Source organism: Camelus dromedarius, chromosome 3 (assembly GCF_036321535.1).
Source record: "Camelus dromedarius isolate mCamDro1 chromosome 3, mCamDro1.pat, whole genome shotgun sequence".
In the NCBI taxonomy this organism is placed as follows: domain Eukaryota; kingdom Metazoa; phylum Chordata; class Mammalia; order Artiodactyla; family Camelidae; genus Camelus; species Camelus dromedarius.
The window spans coordinates 50555589-50580011 of record NC_087438.1 but is presented as its reverse complement, the minus strand read 5'-3'; the positions used below and the strand labels follow the sequence as shown (position 1 = coordinate 50580011).

Genomic DNA, 24423 nt, shown 5'->3' with positions numbered 1-24423 from the left:
ATCACTCAAGGTCAGGGGCTAGAGAAGGGTGACCCCCAGACATGAGGCTGGGTTCCCGCCTCCTTGTAACTCCACAGAGCCCTGAATTCCTGATACAGTGTCCTCCCCTCTCGACTCAGGACTTCCGAGTAGGGCTCTTTCATTTTGACTTGTGAAAGCACAGGACATGCTCCAGATGTTTGAGTGTACTCTAACCACTGTTGCCGCTCAGCTTTGGGTTTTCTGTTCTTGAGGAAGTCGCACTGTGAGGCCTCCTCACCGGGACCCAGTAGAGAACAGACTCAGTGACTGGCAAACGTGCCCCCTCCCCAACCCCAACCCAACCCACAGGGGAACGTTCTCCATTCCCAGCCCTCATTCACAAGGAACAATCCTGAACGTTCTGAGAGCTGCAAGTCAATACAGTTAATTCCTGAAAAGTAAGGAACCAAGAGCAACTAAGATCTTTGTGGCCACATCACTCGAGTGCACGAGTGTCGTCTCTTCTGTCTCCCTCTTACAGGATACTTGTGATGGCATCTGGGGCTGACTCAGACAACCCAGGAAAATCTCTCATCTCAAGATCCTTAATTTCATCACATCAGCCAAGACACTTTTTTTTTTTTTTAAAATAATGTAACATTTATAGGTTCCAGAAATTAGGACCTAAGGTCTTTGGGAGCCATTATTCAGCCTACTACTGATCAATAATTTATAACACTGTTCAAAATGTTTTGTTTTGTTTAAAGGTGCTTTTAAAAAATATTTTTGGTGTTTTTTTTTGGGGGGGGGAGTAATTAGGTTTAGTTAGTTAGATAGTTAGTTTATTTAATGGAGGTACTGGGGATTGAACCAGGACCTCACACATGCTAGGTACGTGCTCTACCACTGAGCTACACCTTCCCGCCTTAAATGTTTTGTTTTTAACATATAAAAGTAAAATTCACCCAAAAGATACACAGTGCAAGTTAAGAAGCAGTTGTAAACTGTATTCTCATCTACAGTACACATCTTCCCCAAATTCTCTATCTTCCCAATAATTCCATGAAGGCAAAGTTTATGCTTACTTCAGAGATCAGCAACTGAGTGCACGTGGAAGATGCGGGGATAGCACACTCTTATGTCTACACATCCAGCTGACGACTGTTCCAATTGACATGTTTGACAGAACTATGAGAAGGCTGGGTTGGTAATACTTTACAGAGAACAAAATCAGGCACAGAAACCAACAGCGGGGAGTCAGACGATCTCCGTTTTGTTGTAACAACATAAACCAACTGAAGAATCACTTGAATGACCTCACAGGGTTCTCTGAGGACTAAATGAACCATAAAGCTCTTTACAACCAGCAGTTACTGCATCCAAGTGACCAGGGCTTGCTCTGTTTTTCCACTATAAGGAAGCCAGCTGTGAGGGAGGCTGAAACTAGGCAAGTAGCTGGGTTAACAAGCATCTCACTGGCTTGCCTCTTTCTCAGTCACGTGAATTGCACGCCCTTACCAACCTTCAATTTTTAAACTAGCAAGGACTAGTCAGATTTCACAAACACACTTCTCGATGAAAGCACACTGTTCTTGTCTTCAGACTAGTTTAGGTCTCCCTTTGATATGCACTTAGCATCCTCAGCCTTCCCTTCATGTAAGTCATCTGGACAGTTGTTCACAGTGAGAGCCACAAGGGTAAGTAAGGATGGCAGAAAACCCAGCGTCTGCCCTGGTACATGGTGGCCTACCCAATATCTATCTGTCCCCCTTCTTCTAGTTAATACGCCAGTTTTTTTTTTTTTTCTTTTTTAACGGAGGAACTAGGGATTGAACCCAGGACCTCGTGCTTGCTAAGCATGTGCGCTACCACTGAGCTATATCCCTCCCCTAACAATGCGCTAGTTTTTAGATGAGCAAGATGCTACTCAGAATCAAGGCATTTTCCAGGCAAGATAGCTGTTAGTTTTCCAGCCATCACAGGCACATACTACATATAATTACATAACATACATTATTGTAAAAATATCCTCACTGCCCAGGCCATGTTAAGCTGCTTCCTTGCCTCTTGGCTTACCTCAACAAAATTCACAAGGAGGAGGGAATCAGGATTTTAATTTCCCTCCAGCTAGTCTGCAACCTTAGAACACGAGATTATTTCTGCCACTACAGAAGGAAGAGATCCTGCCCTCCGCTGTCTAACCCCACTGCACAGAAGGCACACCTTGCCCAAGGGCCATGTGGGGACCTGCGTGGAGGGATGGAGCTGTGCGTGGAGAAGTGGGAGGGGGGCTGTCACGTGATGGATGCTAGCAATTCTGACCCTTCAGCAGCCAGTTCACAGCATCCTCACGTTCAGACTTACATGAGCATAGAAATAAAAGCCAACTCTAGGTAATAAATGATATTAAAAGGTGAAACTTTCGTCTTCGAGTGGCACTAATTGCCCTGTCTTCAAAGTGACAATATTAGATACTACTAAACACACACACACTCACCCCAGTCACGGTGAGTAAAAGCAGCACCACGGTACTCGTGGTGCCTCGAACCGGGTTTGGCAAGGAGTAAGCACTCAGCTAAGATAAAAGCTGGTGACTAGTTAAAAACTTAACCATCTTCTATTCCAGATCGTTTCCAGGTTAAATGATTACTAACCTGATGGTGACGGAATGTTCTTAGAATAGGTATGAGAAGGAAAAACAATGGAGAGAAGGAACAGCTCTTATCTCTTATAACTACACTTGTAATGGTGGCTACAGGGGCAAAATGGTAAATTACTTCGGAGGAAGTTTAAATGCAGTCATCCCTTATATGATGTTCAAATGTATCATCAGCTTCTTTTAGATGGGTCTTGGTCAATTTTGAGGGTGTGGTAACATTCGTTCTATGAAGGGAACGCTTTGTTAAAAAAAAAAAAAAGTCACTAAACTAGAATGCCCCTCTGCACTGCCAAGACCAGTGATACATCAAAAGTCCAGATAATTGGCAAAATATTCATTTAGGAAACTTCCACCTCATCACTCGATAGGTGTTCAGCAATACTTGGTCAAAGATAAACAGAAGCATCTAATAGTCTGAAAATTGAGCCACAGGGGCTAAAATTGATGTTTCAGGGGGAAAATATGAGTTTATTTCAACACAAAGCAGTATATTAATATAAGCCTGAAACATAACTAAGGAAAGCTAATTAATCTTCTATGGTTAAAATCACACAGAGGGAGGGAGATAAACTGGGCAGAATTGTAAATCCATGTTTTACAGACCCAAGCAGAATTTAAACTGATACTATTCCTGTATAGGACGAACATGCTGTAACCATAGGAGAGTTGCTTTATTCAAAAGATGGCTAAAAATTCCCATGATAAGCTATTCAAACTATAGACCTTTTGTACTTTCAGTTCTTGTCAACTTTTTCCATGAAGATTCAGCTGAACATCTTTCTCCCAAAGCTAATTATTTCTCTACATTTTAAAAGCAACCTACAGTTCAAGTATATTGGCCTTTGCCTAAGTACAAATTCTCAATTTCTCTGAAGTTACTATAGCAACTCTGGCTAATTTGGCCTTGGCTGCATTTTTAGGGGCAGAAGAAGGTGAATCTAAACATTAAGGGCTAAGTTTACGCAAAAGTATTGTACCAGCAAAGTGGAGAACCAGGAGAAGGGTCTATCCTGGGAGAATCACTGCGAATCTTCCTGCTAGGCTGTGAGAAACTCAAGGTTAAGATCCAAGGTTAAAATGTACTTTATGTCAAATATCTAAAATATAATTGGTTAGGATCAGCCTTCCCCCACCCCCAGTCCAGCAGCTACAGAGAACAGGAGGCGCCTGACAGCGTACACCTGCTGTTGCACTGGAGTCACGTCCAGGGCTGAGCAGGAGGAGTGCCTGGCCAAGAACAGGGAGGAGGCTCAGGGCTGAGAACCACCCACAGCTGCTCTGACACCCAGCTCTGGACATTTCTTCCATGACCACAGAGACATTCAACCCCCGATAGGCACTTGTACTACACAGAGAAGCGACTTCTATAAAAACCCCAAACACTAGGACCCCACTTCGGACTTTCAGAACTAACTCACGTAAATGCAAATACCAGTAGTTTTCACTTAGGAAAAAAAAAAAAAAAAAAGCAAGGAAAACTGTAAGACTTGTTTACTCCCGAATGCAACTAAAATGCAGCAAAGGAAATACTCTTTCCTTACCACACCAGAGGGAATCAGAACCTACCACTAATGCAAAGCTATTACAGGTAGTGTTTTGTTGTACGTGTCTATCTGCGTGTGTTATTGAATAATCTTTACACATCCAAAGGGCTCAAAATATTCCACAGAAGGATACTTACACAGAAAGCATCATTATTTGGAAAACTGGGTTCTGAACTCAGCTCTGAAAATTACTTTAGTTTTCTTGCCCCTTTGACCATAGCACCCCATCTTAGAGTGTGAAAGGGAAAGTAGAGATAAAAACAATTTTTAAAAATTAAGAGCCCTTTATAAGCCTGTTGCACTGAGCCACTGCTTCACAGGGTGGAGCAGAGGGAACTCCCTCCATATTCTGATGCCTACCAATGGAGTTGGGGGAATATTCTGGAAAGAAATGAATGTGCAGTACTTAAGAGTTGAGAAGGAAAGCATCAAGCAGAAGGAGAGACTCCAGACACCGCTCCCCACCTGAGGGGCTCTCCAGAGTCTCCCGCACACCTGCCCCTCCCACATCTGCAATGGCAGCTGGACTAGATTATTCCTATAACCCAAGGGCAATGCGGGCACTTGGGTGATGCATCCCCCATAAGCCTTTATAGCACATGAAACTATATGGTCTATTTGGGGTTTTTTGAAGTTTCAGTTTGCTCTTTCTTTGGGGCATAACTGAAATTTAGGTTTTAAACCAAGAAACCAACCAATGGAACATCTGGAGTCCGAGCTGGAAGTCATTTTTACCAGGACACCTTTGACAAGGACTTGCTGGAAACCAGGTGTCCAATGGAGTGACAGGAGAAGAGACTATGACCAATGGACAGTCTCTGGGCCCCAAGCACTTGCACTCCTGACACCCAGGAGTCAGGCAGGCTCCTCCCCTCCACCCACGCTGCAACCCCCCGTTACCTGAATAAAATAACCACAACGTCTACTTCTAGAAGGTTTCTCAGGCGGGTAGAAAAGCTCTGATGATTATTCCTCTGATTCCTGCCCACCCTGTGCCTCCTCCTGGTGGGCCTCTGAGGGGCTAAGGAATTGTCTACTTGGAGTCCTCTCTCTGACCCCCAATTCTGCTTGGCTGGTAGGGGGTGGGGGTGGTGGGTGGAGAGAAGAGGAATCAGGACCAGCATACAGGGACACAATTTTAAGACTGGGGCTTGGGAAGAGAGGTGCACACCTGTGCTTGACCTACAAGGGAGGTGGGGAGCTGAGGTGAGCCTACACGGGCTTGCTTTCAGATGAGGCACTGTCCTGCTACAGTGCTCTGAATGGCCAGGAGAAAACACGCAGCCTTTCATATGCACCTGACTTAGAGAAGGTCAGCTTCCCCGCTGCCCAAGATGGCAGGTCAAAGGCTCAACACTTTTTAATCACCTTACTTTTCCAGCTGAAGGAGGTGATATTTCTGATAAGAATGATATTTAAAAACTAGATTTGCTCTGCCAACACTGGTCAAAGTATTTCTTCTTTGGATGCTTTACTTCAGAAGGGTTTAATTCACCACATGTGCATTTCCAGGTTTAAAAAGAAGTTTCAAAATACAGGTAACCTCCTTGGTTAAGTTTATTTCCAGGTATTTTGTTGTTTTTGATGCAATGGAAATGTTTATGCCCATTACAAAATTCTGGTTTCTGAAGTGAAAAAAAGGAAAGTGAATGAAGGGCCACAAATGGCAAGGTGTCATTTTCTGTGGGTGAGTTGTATTCCATCACATATATATGCCGCATCTTCTTTATCCATTCATCTATTGATGTGCACTTACGATGCTTCCATATCTTGGCAATTATAAATAATTTTGGTGTTAATAGTGAGGTGTATCTATCTTTTTTAATTAATTCTTATTTTGTGGTTGGCTTTATTCCTTTGATAACTATGTAAGTTTAAAAAGCTAAAGCTCTAAAAGTTCTTAGAAACAATGAACAGTACACACATACAAATTTTAAAAATATGTGCAGTATATTGTATATATGTATTTACATGCCAATATATTGCATATGTGCAGCCAAAATGTAACAATTCTACCTAATAAAACTGAAAAAGGAAAAGGAAAAAAAGCAATTTCCTACTCTCCTAATGCTATAGAAGAGTGGCCTGTATCTGGTACTGAAAATACTATTTACCAAAGGAAGTTTCCACTGCTAGGCTGTCTAGATATACTCATTCTCCCCCATGTAAACCTGTTCCATCTCTATTTATGCTAGACAGGAAGTAAACGTGCAAGCAGTATCAATAAAAAGCAGCTGAAGGCACACATTCTTGGACTAATTAAGTTGGGACGCCTGATTCACAGCTGTTCCTACTCCTGAAAATGTTTTTGGAATAAACAATGGCGTTTAAGACGTATTTTGTTCCACGTTTCAACGCCTTATAATTTACACCGACATAGTGCTTGACTCTCAGTCTGCTTTTCCCATCATAGCACTATGATGTAGGTGTGAACGGTATTCCGGACCCATTTCACAAATAAGGAGGCTGAGACATTGACACTGTGCTTTACTTATAGTCACTCAGACGCTAAGAGAACCAGGACCAGGGGAAAGCAATCAACTCTAGTTCACACACCGTCTGAGAAGGACAAAGTCAGCAGGTCATCTCCACACGTGACCTTCAGTTGAAGCCAAATCATAACACCAAGCCTGCTAATTTTATTAAGATAATGCTGCTCTGATAACCAAGACTTTCTATTGCTTCTGCAGCTGTTCACAAGGAAACTTCCTGTAAAAGAAAAACTTAGAAAATGTTTGCCTGGATAGAAAGAGAGCATCCTTAACTAAAGTGAGGCAGCTAAGCATAAAGGCAAAACTTCTAAAAGAAAAAAAGGACCAGCAGGGTGATGGGGTTCAGGGCATGCTACCCCCAAATAAGGCCCCTTGGCATATTGAATATTTTAAGCTGAAGGAGTTTGAGAAAACAGCAGAAGCAAGAAGGTCACTCTGCCCTTCCCCCTATCCTTCTTCCCTGAAAGAGGACATAAAACTCCCATGTGACAGTTGCCCTCTCCATAGCCAGAGGAAAGGAACACCCTCCTCTCCAAAGACAAAAGGATGCCAAGAAGAATCTGAACACACAGGCCTTGCTAAGTTTTCCCCAGTTTACTGCACTTATACTTCTTAACCTATCATATTTCTACACAACTGCACACTCTTCAACAAACTTAGTGTAAAAATACACAAGAATAACTGTTTCTGTATGTCTTCAGTTCCTTAGGAAGGTTCTCGTATCATGGAAAACTTATATTAAATGTGTATGAGTTTCCCTCTGAAAATTAAAAACGAAAGAAAGAGAGAGAGCACCCTTCCTGGCCTGTTAACAGCAGACACTTTGTTTTTAGCCCCAGTTATCAAAATGTTGATATCAGACCGACTCCCTTCTTCCGCAAGTTTGTACCACCTCCACCTCCTCCATCACCACCCTTATAATATTAAGCACTGTGGACAGGTCTTAATTTAACTCTGGAGTCTAAAAATAGAGCAGCCAATTTTGTTACAGTCCATCATTAAGTCCTTTATTAAATAAGAGACAAGGACTAAAGAACCATGAATTTGCTGCCCACAGAGAGGCTTGTTGACCAGTAACTGACTTTCTTATCATGACCTTACCAGAGTCCATACTTAGATTCCTATAAGTATCTTGGGAGTTCATTTCTGTTCTAAATGTGAATATGGGAAGGAAATCAAGGGAGAAGAAAATTAAGTTCACTTCTTAGTGAATTCTCAACTTCTACCCTCTTAAAGCTTCCCGTGTACACCAAACACATCTCTGCACCCTGGCTCGTCTTCACTTGGCAGAGTCAGCAGTTCCTTCCGAGGCTCCCCCGTAGACTAAAGCATCAAGTGAACGGAGCCGGTCCTGTTCAATATGCTAGCCCCCAGTCCATGAGTCTACTGAACACGTGAGGTTTAGCTAGTCTGAACTGAGATGTGGAGAAATAAGACAGTTATCTATCTCATGAATAGTTTGTACACTGATTATGTCCTGAAAAGATATTTTGGATACACTGGCTTAAATAAGTACCTTAAAGTAACTTTCACCCGTTTCATGTGGCAACTAGAAACCCTGTCACTCCTGCCCCCCGACTGAGCCTGACCACGGCACCTTTGTTCTGTCTAAATCCAGCCTGGGGGGCACATCAGGAACATGAAGGTAACACTCCTTATTTCATCTATCAGTTTCTCAAAACCGACACACCCAGGTCTACACCACATAAATGAATTTATTTTATTGTCCGACTTAGCCGCTGGACTTCTGAGCATCCCCGTTTACCATTTATGTTTGCCAAACCTTTGCTAATTCATCCTCGAATCTGCCTTGTTGGTGTGTTTTAGACTGTAGGTACTTCTGATCCACAGAAAGCCGATTTCAATCTATTTGTGCAGAATGCATTGTCAGGAGTGGGGGCTCCATCTGCAAAGAGGTCCTTTAAAACTCCTGTTCCATTATGTCACAGACACAGCAGCGGCTAGACAAACTACCCCGTGGAAACAGGATGCCAGTTCTGCAGAATCCATGGGTAACAGAGCATCTATTGAATATGAGTGCCACTGTTTGGGGACCACCATTCCCATAATAAATTGCCCAAGCACAGTCAGCTGGTCTCCATTCCCCCAAAGGAACCCATACAATTCTGAAGTGAAAAATCTTCAATTATCAGCAAGAGCTACTTAATGGAGAGAATCGGCACCCCTCACAAGGCTCCTCTAGGCCAAACCACACTGGACAAGAAAGCTAAGGCAGGACTCCTGAGATCACCACATCACTCACGCAGGTATCTGGGGTCATGATATAAAACAGTATTACTCTGGGTGACAAGATTTTAAAGTCATTTCTTTAAAGTGTGTGTCACAAGCCATGAATTATTAATAAATTAGTAACAGGAGATCTCTAATAGGCCCCTATCAGAGTTAAATAAATCTCAACTTCTTACTGCCATGGTTCTGGTCTCCGAATAACTCCAACAGCAACACTGACCCATAAGCTCTCTTCCAGCTCAGTCATCTGTCTCACTCAGTCCTACTAAGCAGTCCTCATACACACCCCCAAATCTACTAACTTCTTATGGAACTCTTGACCTGTTATAAAAATATAATTCTCCTATATTCTCAGTTTTTTGTGTACACTTGCACCACCAGTTGTCTTTATGACACTCTGGCTTTTCCTTCATAATATCACTCCCATAAACCAGGGATGGTGGGTGGTTCCCCAAATTTCCTTAACTCGTAGGACTGAAGAAGGGAGGGTCATTCATCACTAGTCAAACTTTCTTCCAGGCCATGTCCTATCACCTCCATTCCAAGACCTCTCCCTCCACCTCCCTCCTGTCTCATTCCCCAGCCTCCTGCCACTCTTCTCCTGACCTCCAGGACTTTCCTTTTTGCTATAATATAATCACTGGGGACCTCCCACACTCGCCTCTGCTGGGAGGCTTCAAGAAGGTGGATGGTCTTGGAAACACCCCAAGGCACAGTTCAGAGACTTCCTCCTCTACCTAAAGATTTCACCTCCATTCTACTTAAACCGCACACAAGCTCCGCCACACCTTGGACCTTATCACTACCCAGAAAGACTCCACCTTTAAGATCGAGGCTTCCAAATCTCTAATTGTAGCTTTCTGTTTACTTGCTTCTCCACTTCCTTATTCTTTTAGGTCCTGCCCTTCGTTCTCATCATAGGTGGTTCCTATGGCCCTGCATCCTGGCTTCATGAGCCTCCTTGTGGGCCTCAAGGCCACCCAGTGTCTGCAATGCTCACATTAACACCCTGGGGTCCCTGTCTCTGGGACTTTCTCAGAGCCAACGTGCCTAGTTACCCTGTTCATTTTCTCTCATCTCGGAAAAATGGATAGGAACATGCTGATGGGCCCCATGAGGAAAACTGAGAACTCCAGCTGTCTCTTCAAAACTGCCCCAAACTTCACAGTCAGGCGGTTCTTCTAACCCATCCTGGCTCCTGCCCCATCACTTTCTCTACAGCAGCTCTTTTCATTTCTCCATTTCCCCACCTTCTCACTTCAGCAGATGATGACCCTCAATACCCTTCCTCTCCCCATCTTGTCACAGAGGAAGCGGTGTCTGTGTTCTTTTCCTCTTTTCCTCTGAGCGGGGGTAGGAAAGCGGGAGCTGCTAAGACGGCATCAGTCAGAGACGCCGGTCTCTTCTTCCCGGAGAGCACAACCCACACACCACCGTGTGCAGAAACCTTTACCTGAGGGATCTGCTAACGTGCAGACTCCAGGGCCCCACTTCCTAGAGATGGATTTGCAGGGTCCAGGGTGACCCCAGAGCCTGCATGTACACAAGGACCTCTGTAACCCTAATGCAGATGGTAAATGAATTTGAGAATCACTGTTCAACGTCACTCTCACTCAGGTGATGGAGCTGCCTCAACTTCTGCCCCCCGTGAAAGACAAGAGGCAGGAACAGCTGTGTACTACAAATTATTTGAAGAAAAAAATCAACGAATATTTAAGCCAAGCAAGACTGAACGAGGGGAATATGAAAATGACAAGAACTGTGAAATCCTGAATTCTCATTCTAGCACCTAAAATGGGTTCAAATTTCTCAGAGAAAGGTAAAGATATATGACAAAAATGTACAAATGGCTAACTTCTCTACACTAAGAATTCAGTATTTCACTAAGAGCAAAGTTAAGCTAAATGTACTAAAGAACATAAGTTTAATACTCATTTTTATTTTTGTATATTTCACCACTGAGCTTTCTACCAAAACTTTTTTTTTTTTTTAAATCAACATGACAGAGGATCATGAGATGAAAGAACAGTTGTCAACAGTCAGGAGATCTTTGACCTAATCCCAAACCTACAACCACTGCCACCATCGATTAGTTGACGAACTTCTCTATGCCTCAGTGTCCCCAGATAAGAAATGGGGATTTGCACTCTTAGAGGAAAACAAAAATGTCAGACCAAAAAAAAAAAAAAAAAAAAAAGCAATGGAAGACCATTCCACAAATGGAAGACAGATACAATTCATTCTGTAACAAGCTTCTACCAGTATTTCCCCCCACCAGCCTTCCTTGGAGTCCCTCTACCCCTTGAATAATGACACTGTTTTATGACTTCCAAGCATCACAGTATGAGGCAGCATCTGGTGGGGATGTTCACAGAGGAAGGAAGAGACCTCAGCGGTATTTGCTATTCATACCTTTTGATGTTTCAACAAAAAAGCAAAGCGTTCTTTCAAACCAGTCATAATAGTGGCAGAACCAAAAAGACAATTGGTGAATTCAGTGAAGAATCTAGACCTAATAAAGAAGAAAGATGCTCCAAAACGATCTTGGGTGAGAAGAGAATAAAGTCTACATCACTGACAAGTGCAAATTCCTACTGCAGCTTTAAGAAGAGTGATAGAAAAGAGACAGACAGAAAACAGGGAAGAAGGGAGGGAGAACACAAGGTAAATTCTTCCCAGAACAAACTACTACTAGTAGTTGTAGGCAAAAACAAGCAAGTGACAGACAAGAGAAAAAGAGAAAGAAACAGAAAAATAAAAAAAAAAAGACAATGGATGGCAATATTGTGCTAATTCCACCAAAACTCAAGTGGTGAGAACTGATCAAGGGCCAGAACAAAGCCAGTCCACAAAGAACCTAAAAACCAAGACCACCAAAACCAAAGTTTTGAACTTTATTGAAGACATGATCAAAATATGTTAAGAAATAAAGAAGTGAGACAGTGTTAGTTTTCCGCACACAGGTGTGGAAGTCAGACAGACCTGAGCTGGAATACAGTTTATATCTCCTGTGGACTGTGACCCTAGATAAATTACCTAAGTTTTTCCAGGACTCAGTTTCTCCATCTATTAAATGGGGATAACTCCTTATAAGTTGAGTCCTTCAGGCACCAGATCCAGTGAGCAGACACTCAATGTGATAAGATAACCCCTGTAGTAAAGTGTGTTTGAGACCATGAAAAATCCCCAACACCTCCCAGCTCTCCAACTTCAAACAGCCTGAGAAAAACAAATGTGAATTCTGAGACCAAATGTCAGTTGCTCAGCTTCTCTTCGGCTGGTGAACATGAATATTGATTATTTGTACTCACTTGAGAACTGATGCTTTCATCTGTCAGATCACACCTGACTGGCTGGCCCCTGTCCAACATAAACCCAAGGCTAGAACACAAAGTATATGAAATTAAAAACAAAACAGGCTCCCAACTGTGTGTCCCCACCCCAGGGGGCTGACAGGGGCCACACCAAGCGTCCTGCTGAGTGCTGTCAGATAAGCCAAGCCTAGATCTGCCCCAAAGCATTAGACCTCCCAGCATCCTCTATTCCCTAAATCCAGTCCCACGTTGAACCCTGCGGCTTCTCCCTTTACAACCTTAATGTCTGTCCCTTCCACTCCAGCTCCACAATCCCTGGCCACCACCCAGCTGAACCTCAGCCCCTGAGGCTCCAGCCGAAAGCACCACACCCTGTTAGGCAGGGCTGGCTGGTGCCTCTTATTCCAAGGAGACATCCTAGGAGTACCCCCTTGCCCAGGCGACCCCTGCTGACCCCCTCTTCTGGCAGGTTACTCCCTCTCCCTACAGTCGGGATGTGCCTTGGGGTGATGAGTCCCAGCCTCCTGTCAAAAAGGTCCTGAGCCCCTTGCATGTGACCCCCGAGGTCAGCTGGTTAGAAAGCAGCCCCAATCAGGCCAGTCCCCAGAGGCAGGCCCTCCCTCTCAGGAGCCAGACCCTGAGAAGGGCCCCTGTTCTCAACTCAGCTGCGCCCCCCGCCCCACCAGCCCACCAGGGGCTGCACCAGGCAATCCTGCACTTCACCTTGTCCCCCTGGGCAGCAGAGGTGAGGGCCGACCCAGGGAGAGAACAAGGGGGAAGGAGGAAATGAAGAATTACCATAGAAACACGAAAGTTGTTTATGGCTTGAAAATGCAATTAAGAATTCCTTAAAATTTCATTAACATTTTATAACGAGCAACAACATGTCTCTTAATAAGTTGATTACCAAGAAAGATGTTTCCCTCTCAAGTCCAAGTTTCTATGAGCTTTGTTTTTGAACACAGCCAGGGAGCATCCTTCGGAATCAAGACACTGAGGTCCAAATGTGTAGAGGAAATCCAGTGGATTCTCCAAAGCATTCCTGGGTCAAAAGATTCCTTTTCCTTGAGTACGGAATCCCAAGTAGTTAGCGTTAAGCAATCCCACACTCGTGGCTCTCCCTTGCTTAAACCTTTGAAGCATTTCTCCTTTCAGACCTGATTCTCTAACTCACTACTAGGTAAGGCCAGAGCTTAAGACTTGATCTAATCAATGAGGCGTCCTTTTGGTGCCTGAGTTGTAAGCACTGACACAAAAGGAATCACACCCGTGTTTTGCTTCCTTCCCGGGGCACATACAAAACTGTCCCAGACTCGCTAATACAAAGAACAGCTTGGCTCACGTCGAGGATGCTTTGAAGATAGTATTTCTAAACAAGCCCATCACCAAAGGAAGGCTTTTCCGCTTTGTTTATTTTCAGAGGTGAGACCGAAGAAGCAAGCACAGCAAACGATTTGTATGCATTTTAAAAAAGGAATATTCTATTTCAGGAACTTTCCTTGGGAAACACAATAGCAGCCCCATTCATAACTACTTGCTTAACTGCGATTTGCAAACTCCCTGTCCATTTCTTACCAAGATTCCCTCTCCCATTCCCTGACCTTCCTAACAGCTCCAGTTGGGTTTCCTTCCTCAATCCATCCTCAGTTCCCAAAGAGAACCTACCACTTTCAATTTTGCATAGTTGTCCTAAAAAACTAAAGAACTGAAATTCTTAAAATAGGTTTATTTTCATCATTCAAATATATTTTGCAGATATTAATATGAAATCTACTCAGCAGTATTAATTCTTTTGGAAAAGTAACTCCTGCAATTTAAACAGTGTGATATCTGGCATCAGAGAAAAACTTCCAAAAAATTTTTAAGACTTTTTTTTGGGTGAGTGGGGCAATTAGGTTTATTTTTTTTTAATGGAGGTACTGGGGATCGAACCCAGGAACTCTCGCATGCTAAGCACGTGCTATCGCTGAGCTATATCCTTCCCCAGAGAAAACCTTTCAAAGCCTGTATGAGTAGCAGTCTCACCTGCACAACCCCATTTCAGCAAAACTTGCACAGCAAAGAAGCCATCAAGTCAGCTGTCAGGGCCTACCTGAAAAGAGAACTTAGAAGTCCATTTAGTATTATTTAATATGGTAGAGAAATGAAAGGCTTAGTTTAAAATAGCTCACAATTCAAAAGCATCAAGGCATAAATAACTTTGGTTATCATCAGCATTTAGACCAAGACATCACTTAATTCCTGATGTGGTTTCCAACAGTTATAAAGTCTGTTTTTCCCCCTCAAAGTACCCTTTCTAGGGTCAATTTCAAAAGGATGCATACACATCCTGCAGAAGTCAGCTCCTCAGATGGCCCCCGTGATCCTCACCTTCCTGAATTCATCTCTTTGTGTAATCTTCTTCCCCTGAGCACAGGACAGACTTAGTAACTTGATTCTAATGAATAAAATACAGTCAGCTAGGGGATGTCACTCCTGAGAACAGGTTACAAAAAGGCTGGTTTCCTTTCCTACTTGGAAGTAATGTGCTCTGGGGCTCGTTCACACACTCTGATGGAAGCCAGCGCCATGCTGTGAGCTGCCCCGCGGAGGCCCATCTGTCAAGGGAAGACTCTGGCCAACAGCAGTGGAGAACTGAGGTCTGCAGTCCCAAGGTCTGTCAAGAACTGAATCCCGCCAACATCACTGAGTGGGTCTGCAAGCGGATCTGCCCTGAATCTTGAGATGACTGCAGCTTTGTGAGTGACCGAGAGCCAAGGGACCCAGGAAGCTCTATACCCATTTCTGACCCTCAAAAATTGTGACGTAAATATCTGTTGTTTTAAGCCACTAACTTTGAGAGTCATTTGTTACACAGTCATGAATAACTAATAAAAATGCCAAACAGCCTCTGCCTCCAGACACAATTATAATTAGCTCTCCATGACATCATCTAAACCCTTTAACCCATTTAGAGAAACACCCCCTCAGGTGAAGAGCTACTTTGTAAAGCAATTATCTATCTTTTTTAGCACTAAAAATAAGTGTTTTTCATTTTCCCTTCATTGCCATTAATATTAGTATTTTGAGAATTAATTATGGAGTCTATATGTGCAGACCTCCTAATTTTATAAACCATAAGCAATAATTTCAGCCTTAAGTCATCTTAATACCCAAGCGACCACTTCCTCTCTTCATTCACTCATACATTGAAATATACCCTAAGCCCTTTCCTGGCTATCTTCTAGTTTACTGTGGTGTCATTAAGTTGTCTGGAATTGCTAGCTTCATAACTCATTGCGTCATGACGAAACTTACCATCTAATTGTAATAGAGAATTTTCCATTGAGACAAATATCAAATTTTATCTTGAGGTTGGCAGAGTAGCCAAATCGTCTAGAATCCTGTCTACCATGAATCTAATTTATATCCTACTTTTTAACTCCAGGAGAACCAAAACATACAGGAAATAGAATGCAATCAATCCCTATTAGCAAGGAACAATAATAATTCAATGCTGGGCATTAAGTAATTCATTCAAATATGGGGGAGATATGATGTCACTGATACCTTATAATAGGGGGATCTGACTTAGATGGAGATGTCAGAGAAGGACTCTCTGAGAAAGTGAGCTGTGATCTGAAGACAGAGCAGAGCCTCACTCCATAAAGAACAGGAAAAGGGAAGAGCACTTGCAAACATCCCATGTAGGAGGGAACTTGGAAATGAAAAGGAGTCAATGTGGCTGAAAAATAGGGCAAAAGGGAACAGGACACACAATGAGACCATTGAGGCTGTAAGGACCGGACTGTGCAGAACCTATGAGTCCCTAAAGGAGTTTGCTTTTTAACTTAAGAGCATTGAGAAACCACTGGTGGGTTTTAAACATCATTGGCCACACCAGATCAGAATTTTGAAAAGATTCATCTCTGTTGAAGGACTGAAAGGGACCAGAGGAGTGCGGAAACCAATTAGAGACCACTAGGGTAATCTAGCAAGTGACATTGGAAGCCTGCACTAGGTTGAGGGTGGGACAGAGAGGTGAACACAGCAGAGAGATTTAGGAGGATAGTAGGTTAGACACAGGAAGATACTCAGGCACACACATACAGAGACATTAATACAGCAAATGTAAGTGAAGAAAAGGATTTTAAACCCAAGAGTAAAAAGTTTCAACTACATAGTAGTGAGCGTTTTGAGCACAGAATTGTTAGTTGCTTGAGCTCCATCTCCCAAAGTGGCCCTGTTGTGCCTGTCTGCACACTGTGGATGCTCAAAACAAAACCTGTAAAATGAATGGTGTTTATACATCTCATATATGTTTAGATTATCTTCTATATGCACTTTTCCTGCTAAATATCATTTAATCGTATTTAACAGCTTTCCTGGGAGCCTCTCTAAGCCAGGCCCAGCAAAGGAACTTTTCTTTACTAACATCTTTAATGAGATATAATTTATATACCACACAATTGGCCCTTTTAAAGTGTACAATTCAGTGGTTTTCAGTACACTCAGAGAGTTGTGCAACCGTCACCACAATCAAGTTTAGAAGAGTTTTGTCCCTGCAAAAAGAAACTAATATCCATTAGCATCACTCGCCGCCTCCCTTCCCACCAGCCCTAGGCAACCACGGATCTACTGTCTGTCTCTCTGGATTTGCCTATTCCGGTCCTTTCATATAATGTAATCACAACAAAACATATGGCCTTTTGTGTCTAGCTTCTTTCACTCAGCAGATATTCAAGGTCCATCCATGCTATAAGTACGTATCAGTACTTCATTGTTTTCTTAAGATTTTTTTTTTTTTTTGACGGTAGTTTTAAGTTCACAGCAAAATTGATGGGAAGATACAAAGATTTCCCATATATCCCCTGCCCTCACACATCCCCCACCAGCATGGAGCATTTATTTTAATTGATGAATCTACATTAACACATCATAGTCACCCAAAGTCCACAGTCACAGCACAGTTCACTCTTGCTTCTACACATTCTGTGGGTTTGGATAAATGTATAAAGACATGCATCTATCACTGTGGTAGCTTAAAGAGTATTTTTACTGCCCTAAAAAATCCTCCATGCCTCTCCAGTCATTCTTCTCCCCTCAACCACTGATATTTGTACTGTCTCCATAGTTCTGCCTCCTCCAGAATATCATATACTTGGAACCATATAATACGTAGCCTTTTCAGATAAGCTTTTTTCCACATCCTATATGCATTTAAGATTCCTCCATATCTTTTCATGGCTAGATAGTTTATATCTTTTTAGTGCTGACTAATATGCCATTGTCTGGATGCACCAAAGTTCATTTATCTATTCACCTACTAAAGGACATCTTGGTTGCTTCCAAGTTTGGGCTATTATGAAAAATGCTTCTTTCTATAAACATCCATGTATAGCTTTTTGTGTGGACAGAGCCTTCACTCCATTGGGTAACATAGAAACAGCACAATTGCTAGATCAGATGGAAAGAATATTTTTAGTTTTGTAAGAAACTGTCACACTGTCTTCTGAAGTGACTGTATCATTTTGCATTTCCACAAGCAACAAATGAGAGTTCCTGTTGCTCCACATCCTTGCCAACATTCGGCGTTGGGAGTGTTCAGATTTTGGCCTTTCTCATCGGCGTGTAGTGGTGTCTTGCTACTGTTTTAGTTTGCATTTCCCTGATGACATATAATATGGAGCATTCTTTCCTATGCTTGTTTGCCATCTGTATATCTTCTTTGGTGAGGTTCTGTTAAGATTTTTGGTCCATTTATTAATTGGGTTATTTTCTTTTTGTTGGGTTTTAAGAGCTCTTTCTGTATCTTGGATAACATTCCCTTATCAGTGTGCCTTGGCAAATATTTTCTCCCAGTCTGCGCCTTGTCTTCTCATTCTCTTGACATTGTCTTTCACAGAGTAGAAATTTTAAAGTGTAATGAAGTCCAGCTCACTGATTCTTTCTTTCATGGATCATGACATTGGTGCTGCATCTTAAAAGCCATCGCCATACTCAAGTTCATCTAGGTTTTCTCCTTTTTCATCCTCTAGAGTGTTACAGTCTTGCATTTCAGACATAGATTTAATCCATGGGAGTCAATTTTTGTGAAAGGTGTAAGGTCAGTGTCCAGATTCACTTTCTGCATGTGGATGTGCAGGGGCTCCAGCAGCATTTGTTAAAAAGACCATCTTTGCTCCATTGCATTGCTTTGCTCCTTTGTCAAAGATCAACTGACTATACTTAGAGGGGCCTATTTCAGGGCTCTCTATTCTGTTCCATTGATCTATTTATCCTTTTTTTTTTTTTAACCAGTACCACACTGTCTTGATTACTATACTTTTATTAAGTTTGAAGTTGGGTAGTGTCATTCCTCCATCTTTATTCTCCTTCAATATTGTGTTGGCTACTCTAGGTTTTTCACTTCTCCATATTAACTTTTTTTTTTTTTTTAAACTGACTCTTAACAAGTCTTTTTTTTTAATTTTTAATTTTATTTATTTTTGGAGAGATCATTAGGTCTATTTACTTATTTATTATTAGTTTTTTTGTTTTTTTTTAATGGAGGTACTGGGGATTGAACCCAGGATCTAGTGCATGCTAAGCATGTGCTCTACCACTGAGCTACACCCTCCCCCTTCCATATTAACTTTTGAATCACATTGTTGATATCCACAAAATAACTTTCTGGGATTTGGATTTGGATTGCATTGAATCTATAGATCAAGTTGGGAAGAACAATCTTGACAATACTGTCTTCCTAGCCATCAATATGGTATATCTCTGTTTATTTAGTCTTCTTTAATTTCATTCAACAAAATTTTATAGTTATCCTCATATAGACCTTGTATATATTTTATTAAATTTATACCTAAGTATGTCATTTTGGAGGCTACTAATGTAAATGATGTTGTGTTTTAATTTTAAATGTCACTTGTCCATTGCCAGTTTATAGGAAAGCAACTGACTTGTATGTGAACCTTGTATCTTGGAAGCTTGCTGTAACTGCTTATTAGGTCCAGGCTTTTTTCTTCTTCTTCTTTTTTTAATTCTTTCAGGTTTTCTACATTGTCAATCAAGTCATCTGCAAACAAAGATAGTTTTTATCTCTATTTCCAATCTGTATGCCTTTTATTTCCTTTTCTTGTTTTAGTGCATTAGCTAGAACTTCCACCACAACATTGAAAAGGAGTGGTGAGGGGAACTATCTTTGCCTTGAACCTGATTTTAGTGGGAAAGCTTCAAGTTTACCACTAAGTATGAGGTCAGCTATATGGTTTTTGTAAACAGTCTTTCTCAAGTTGAAGATGTTCCCCTACATTCCTAGTTTCCTAAGAATTTTTAACATGTTGGATTTTGTCAAATGTCTTTTTTGCATCTGTTGATATAATCATATGGTCTTTCTTATTTAGACTGTTGATATGATGATTTTCAAATGTTGTGCCAGCTTTGCATATATGGGGTAAACCCCACTTGGTTGTGATTATAAACTTCTTTTTACACATTGTCGAGTCGGATTTGCTAATATTTTTTACAGCTGAATAATGTGTATTTCCTTATATGGGAATATTACACACTGTTTATCCATTCATCAGTTGATGGACATTTGAGTTGTTTCCATTTTTTGCTCTAATGAATAATGCTTTAGTACACAAAACCTGTGTGCAGGTTTTTGTGTAGTCATAAGTTTCAATTTTCCTGGGGATATACCTAGAGGTGGGACTACTGGATCATATGGTAACTCTGTATTTAACTTTCTGAGGAGTTTCCAGACTATGCTACAAAGTAGCTTCACCATTTTATAATCCAAACAGCAATGTATAAGGATTCCAGTTTCTCTACATCCTTGCAAACACTTGTTATTATCAGTCTTTTTGATTATAGCTATCCTAGTATGAAATGGTATCTCATTTTGGTTTTAATTTGCATTTCCCTAATGACTGACATTAAGCATCCTGCCCTGTTCTTATGGTCCATTTGTATAACTAATTTGGAAAAATGTCTATTCAGAAACTTTGTCCATTTTTTAATCAAAGTTTTTAAAAGTTTAAATTATTTACTTTTTATGCTGAGTTGTAAGAGTTTTTTATATATTCTGGATACAAGTCTCTTATCAAATATATGATTTGCAAATATTTTCTCCAATTCCGTGGGTTGTCTTTTCAATTTCTTGATGGTATCCCCTTGAATCAAAAACGGTTTAATTTGTATGATGTCTAATTTATCTGTTTTTCTTTTTTTGCTTTTGCTTTTTGTGTCTCAGAAACCACTGCCTAACCCAAGGTCACAAAGATATACTCCTGTATTTTCTTCTAAGAGATTTATAGTTGTGGTTCTCACATTTAGAGTAACAAACCATTTTAAGATTTTTAAAAATACGGTGTGAGGTAGGGATCCAAAGTCATTTTCATGCATGTGTATATCCAGTTGTCTCAGCAACACTTATTGAAAAGACTGGGTTTTTCCCCCATTGAATTGTCTTAATGGGATGATTTTTAGGTTAAATTAAGCTTGCATCCCAGGGATAAATCCCACTTGGTGGTATACAGTCCTTTTTATATGTTGCTGGACTCAGTTTGCTTGTGTTTCATTGAAGATTTTTGTATTTATATTCATAAGGGATTTTGGTCTATGGTTTTCTTAAGGTGTCTTTGTCTGGTTTTGGTATCAGAGCAATATTGGTCTCAAAAGAAAGAGTTAGGAAGTGTTCCCTCCTCTTATATTTTTTGGAAGAGTGAGAAGGGTTTCGAGTAACAATCTTTTTACTTGTGAGTCTATTCGGATTTTATTTCTTCCTGAGTCAGTCTTAGTAGTTTATGTCTTTCTAGGAAACTGTAGATTTCCTTTAGGTTATCTAATTTGCTGGTGTACAATTGTTCACAGCATTTCCTCAACATCTTTTAAATTTCTATAACATTGGTAGTGATATCCCCCTCTGAATAAAGGAACTTTTAAATGGTCTGAGACAAATGATCACAGCATTTTAAAATTAAGAAAACCAAAATTAAAGGTATGCTAGACTACAACAATTCTGAATTTTTTAAAATTCTGAGTTACAGGACATATAAGCTAGATATCCTTCCAATTCTCACCTCTGGAAGTAAAAAATTAGAGGCACAAAGACAGAACCCAAGATGTTTCTGGCTAAAATGCACTAAAATCAGTTCAACTGAAACAAACAAGAAATAGTTCCCAGCTAAACTTACACATTCTAAGTGTACCATTTAATAGAAACTCAATATTCTAGAGAAACTACACTCACATGAACATATGCACATGCATGCACTATAGGCAAACTCAATATGATGAATTCCTAAGGCATTAACATTGTAAAACAATCAGGCAATATACCCTCTCAAATCAGTAACTTTTTGAACAGAGACTGATTCACCCCTTCATTTATTTCTTGAGCTCGGGACCATCAGAATTCTGTATACTATGCTTTCTGAAATCACAGCACACATCTCTATTAACAGCCATAAATTTTTTACATACTCTATGACCAAAAATCAGCTTCCCTGAAAGTCACAAGAAATGTTCAGATCTTAATAAAAGTTTCATAAATACATATTATATCTAATCTCTTCTTGGAAAATAAATTTATGAAAACCATCTAAGAGAAAAAAAAAACAACTGTCTATTTTGCAGTCTATTCTTTCAATGAAACTATTCCTGAGATTCCTAAGGAAGCTTTCTTCCAAGAGCATGGGTTAATTGTTATGCTGACTCTTTGTTTTTGTTTTTCCTTCAAAATTCTGTGACAAGTTTCTATTATTCCTTTTTAAAAATTTTTTTTATTTGTATATACATATTTTATTAAAGTATAGTCAGTTTACAATGTTGTGTCATGTTGACTCTCTTAAAACAAAATTCAACTACAGAATTTTGACAACACCAAAGAAGATGACAAGCTCCCAAGCTATCTTGATACAACTTTCATCCATTCAGAAGAAACCTATGCTTAGGTTATCACCATACACTTGATCAGCATTATAGTCTACAGAACACTTGTACCTTTTTTATTGTAGTTGATTTAAAATTGTTTTTTAAAAAGCCATGAAGTAAGTAGGGCAGGTAGTGGTAACATCTTTCTCATCCCATTACAGAGGAGACAAAACTGCAGTTTTCCTACAGGTTAGATGACCTGTCCAAGGTCACAGAGCTCACAAGTGGTGGAGCTGAGATCAGGAAATTCACCCCAGTGACTCCCCATCTCACACCCTCTCCTCTGTGTGACGCTGCTCCCCGCTTCTAAAAACCAGGAGGCAAAAAACTTAATACGTAAAGTCTGTGTCGGGAGGAAGTCTGCACTAACTTTGCTTAAACGTTTTCATTGGAAGCATGCTTGTTTTGGATGTCTATGAATCACTCCCCTTAACTAACTTTAGCAACAATTTGACTAAAAGCATGTTTTTAAACATCTTAGACCGATAGTCAATCTTCAGTGACCTGCCACCTATCGACTTCACAGCCATGTTAAATAACCTTTAAAACTTAGCCTTTAGAGCTTAGAGTTACAAGACACTGTTAAAATGTTAAACAACCCTGGAAAACCCTCTTTTAAGCAATTTTGAGGCCAAATTAGTGCATGTGTCACTGAATGTTCTAAAAAAAACACTGATTAAAACCCTCATTCTTCTAGCTCTGTAGGTCACTACCAGAAATCGGAGATAATTAACACCAATGACTATTAACTCAATGTTTGCTTTCTGTATAGATAAGAGAGCTAATGTACCTCTCCACGGAACAGTACTGTTGCTTGATCACAGCACAAAGCATTAAATCAGAATCTAACTCATGGCATAAGGGTGCTGAAGTACTAACCCGCCGAAGGGCAAAGTTCTGATTTCCCTGATACCGAAGAGGCCTAAGAGCAAATACTTTCTTTACCTTCACTTTCTCCTTGGAGAATGTAAACTTACTTGTAATCTAAAAAGCCTAAAAGGATCAATGTGATTTTAGAGACAAGTATCCGAAGTGGACACACACCCATGGGTTAAAAAAGAGATTGCTGTCATAAACCCACTCTCCAGCTTAGTGAACGATGGACGTCAGTCCAAAAAGCTATTTTTCTACTGAGCATTTAGGAATATATAATTGTATATTAACTTAAAATAATAGTAATAATTATAATCATTGGGGGAGGATTGGGAGAAAGATATGAGGAAGCTCAGGAGGAAAAGGAAGTTGTGTTTAAGTCGCTGCTGCTCCCCCACATCCAAGCCAGTGAGATGAGAAATTTTGAAATAATCTGCCGTTTGCCTCGAGATTTCCTGGGAGGCTGGGGGAAGAAAAAGGAACAGCTGCCTCCTTAGTGCTTTGACCTTGGCTGTGGTAGCAACGTTTTCTCAATTCTGCCATTTACAAAGTACAGGTGGTTCTTCTCCCTTACTCTCAACAAGACTGCACACGAGTTATTAACAATATAAAACCCCAAATCTCATCTCCAAGAGAAGGTACACAAATAGGCTAAGTCTGAGTCTTACCTTTTGGCCTCCTCCAGGTGGCACAAATATTCATAAGCAATATTCTGCCGCCTCCTCTCATCCATCTCCTCTGCAGAGAGTCTTTCATCGTCCACAATAGCTAGAAATAGAGGATAACATCACATCACTTATAAAGGCTGTGTCCATCAAATAGTGAGACAATCAGCTAGGAAAAACTCATAGACAGCTCAACACCAAGCACTGAGAGATCGGGGTGTTGAGACACCCAGCACAGGAAGAGATTTGCCTTTCTATTTGACAATGTTATACTATTTCTAGCAAAAAAAAAAAAAAAAATGCAATATTGGAGTATACGATGACATTAAATAATAGGAGAATAGCAATCAGATTTAAACAAATTTGTAGGGGAGGTAACTAGATTCGTCTGTCTGTCTGTCTGTCTCTTTTAATGGAGGTACTGGGGGTTGAACTCACGACCTTGTGCATGTGAGCAGGCACTCTACCACTGAGCTGTACCCACTTCCCCTGCGATCAGATTTCATAGACATGATGCCATAGGATTTAGACAGACTCAAACTAATTAGAGCATAATCTATGGCAACAATTTTCCTCAACAAGCCTGCAGAACTGGTCCAATGGCTCTGCTTGGACCAGCCCAGAAATTCTGGGGTTGAACGAAGAATCTATAAGTACCCGTGCTTTCCCATTCCTCGAGGGAATGAAGGCGTCTCACCCAACCCAAATCCTATTATACAGATGACAAAGTCACTAAAATTCATCCCTTGCTTATTT

At 40.9% G+C, this 24423-nt stretch overlaps 1 protein-coding gene across 1 annotated transcript in view; it reads right to left on the bottom strand.

Moving 5' to 3' along the window:
• IQGAP2 (IQ motif containing GTPase activating protein 2) overlaps positions 1-24423 on the bottom strand; it is a 264054-nt gene that overhangs the window by 196476 nt on the left and 43155 nt on the right. The window contains exon 2 of the mRNA XM_010975017.3: positions 23671-23770. Within this exon, the coding sequence (XP_010973319.1) occupies positions 23671-23770 (100 nt within the window). The remainder of the gene's footprint in view (positions 1-23670; positions 23771-24423) is intronic.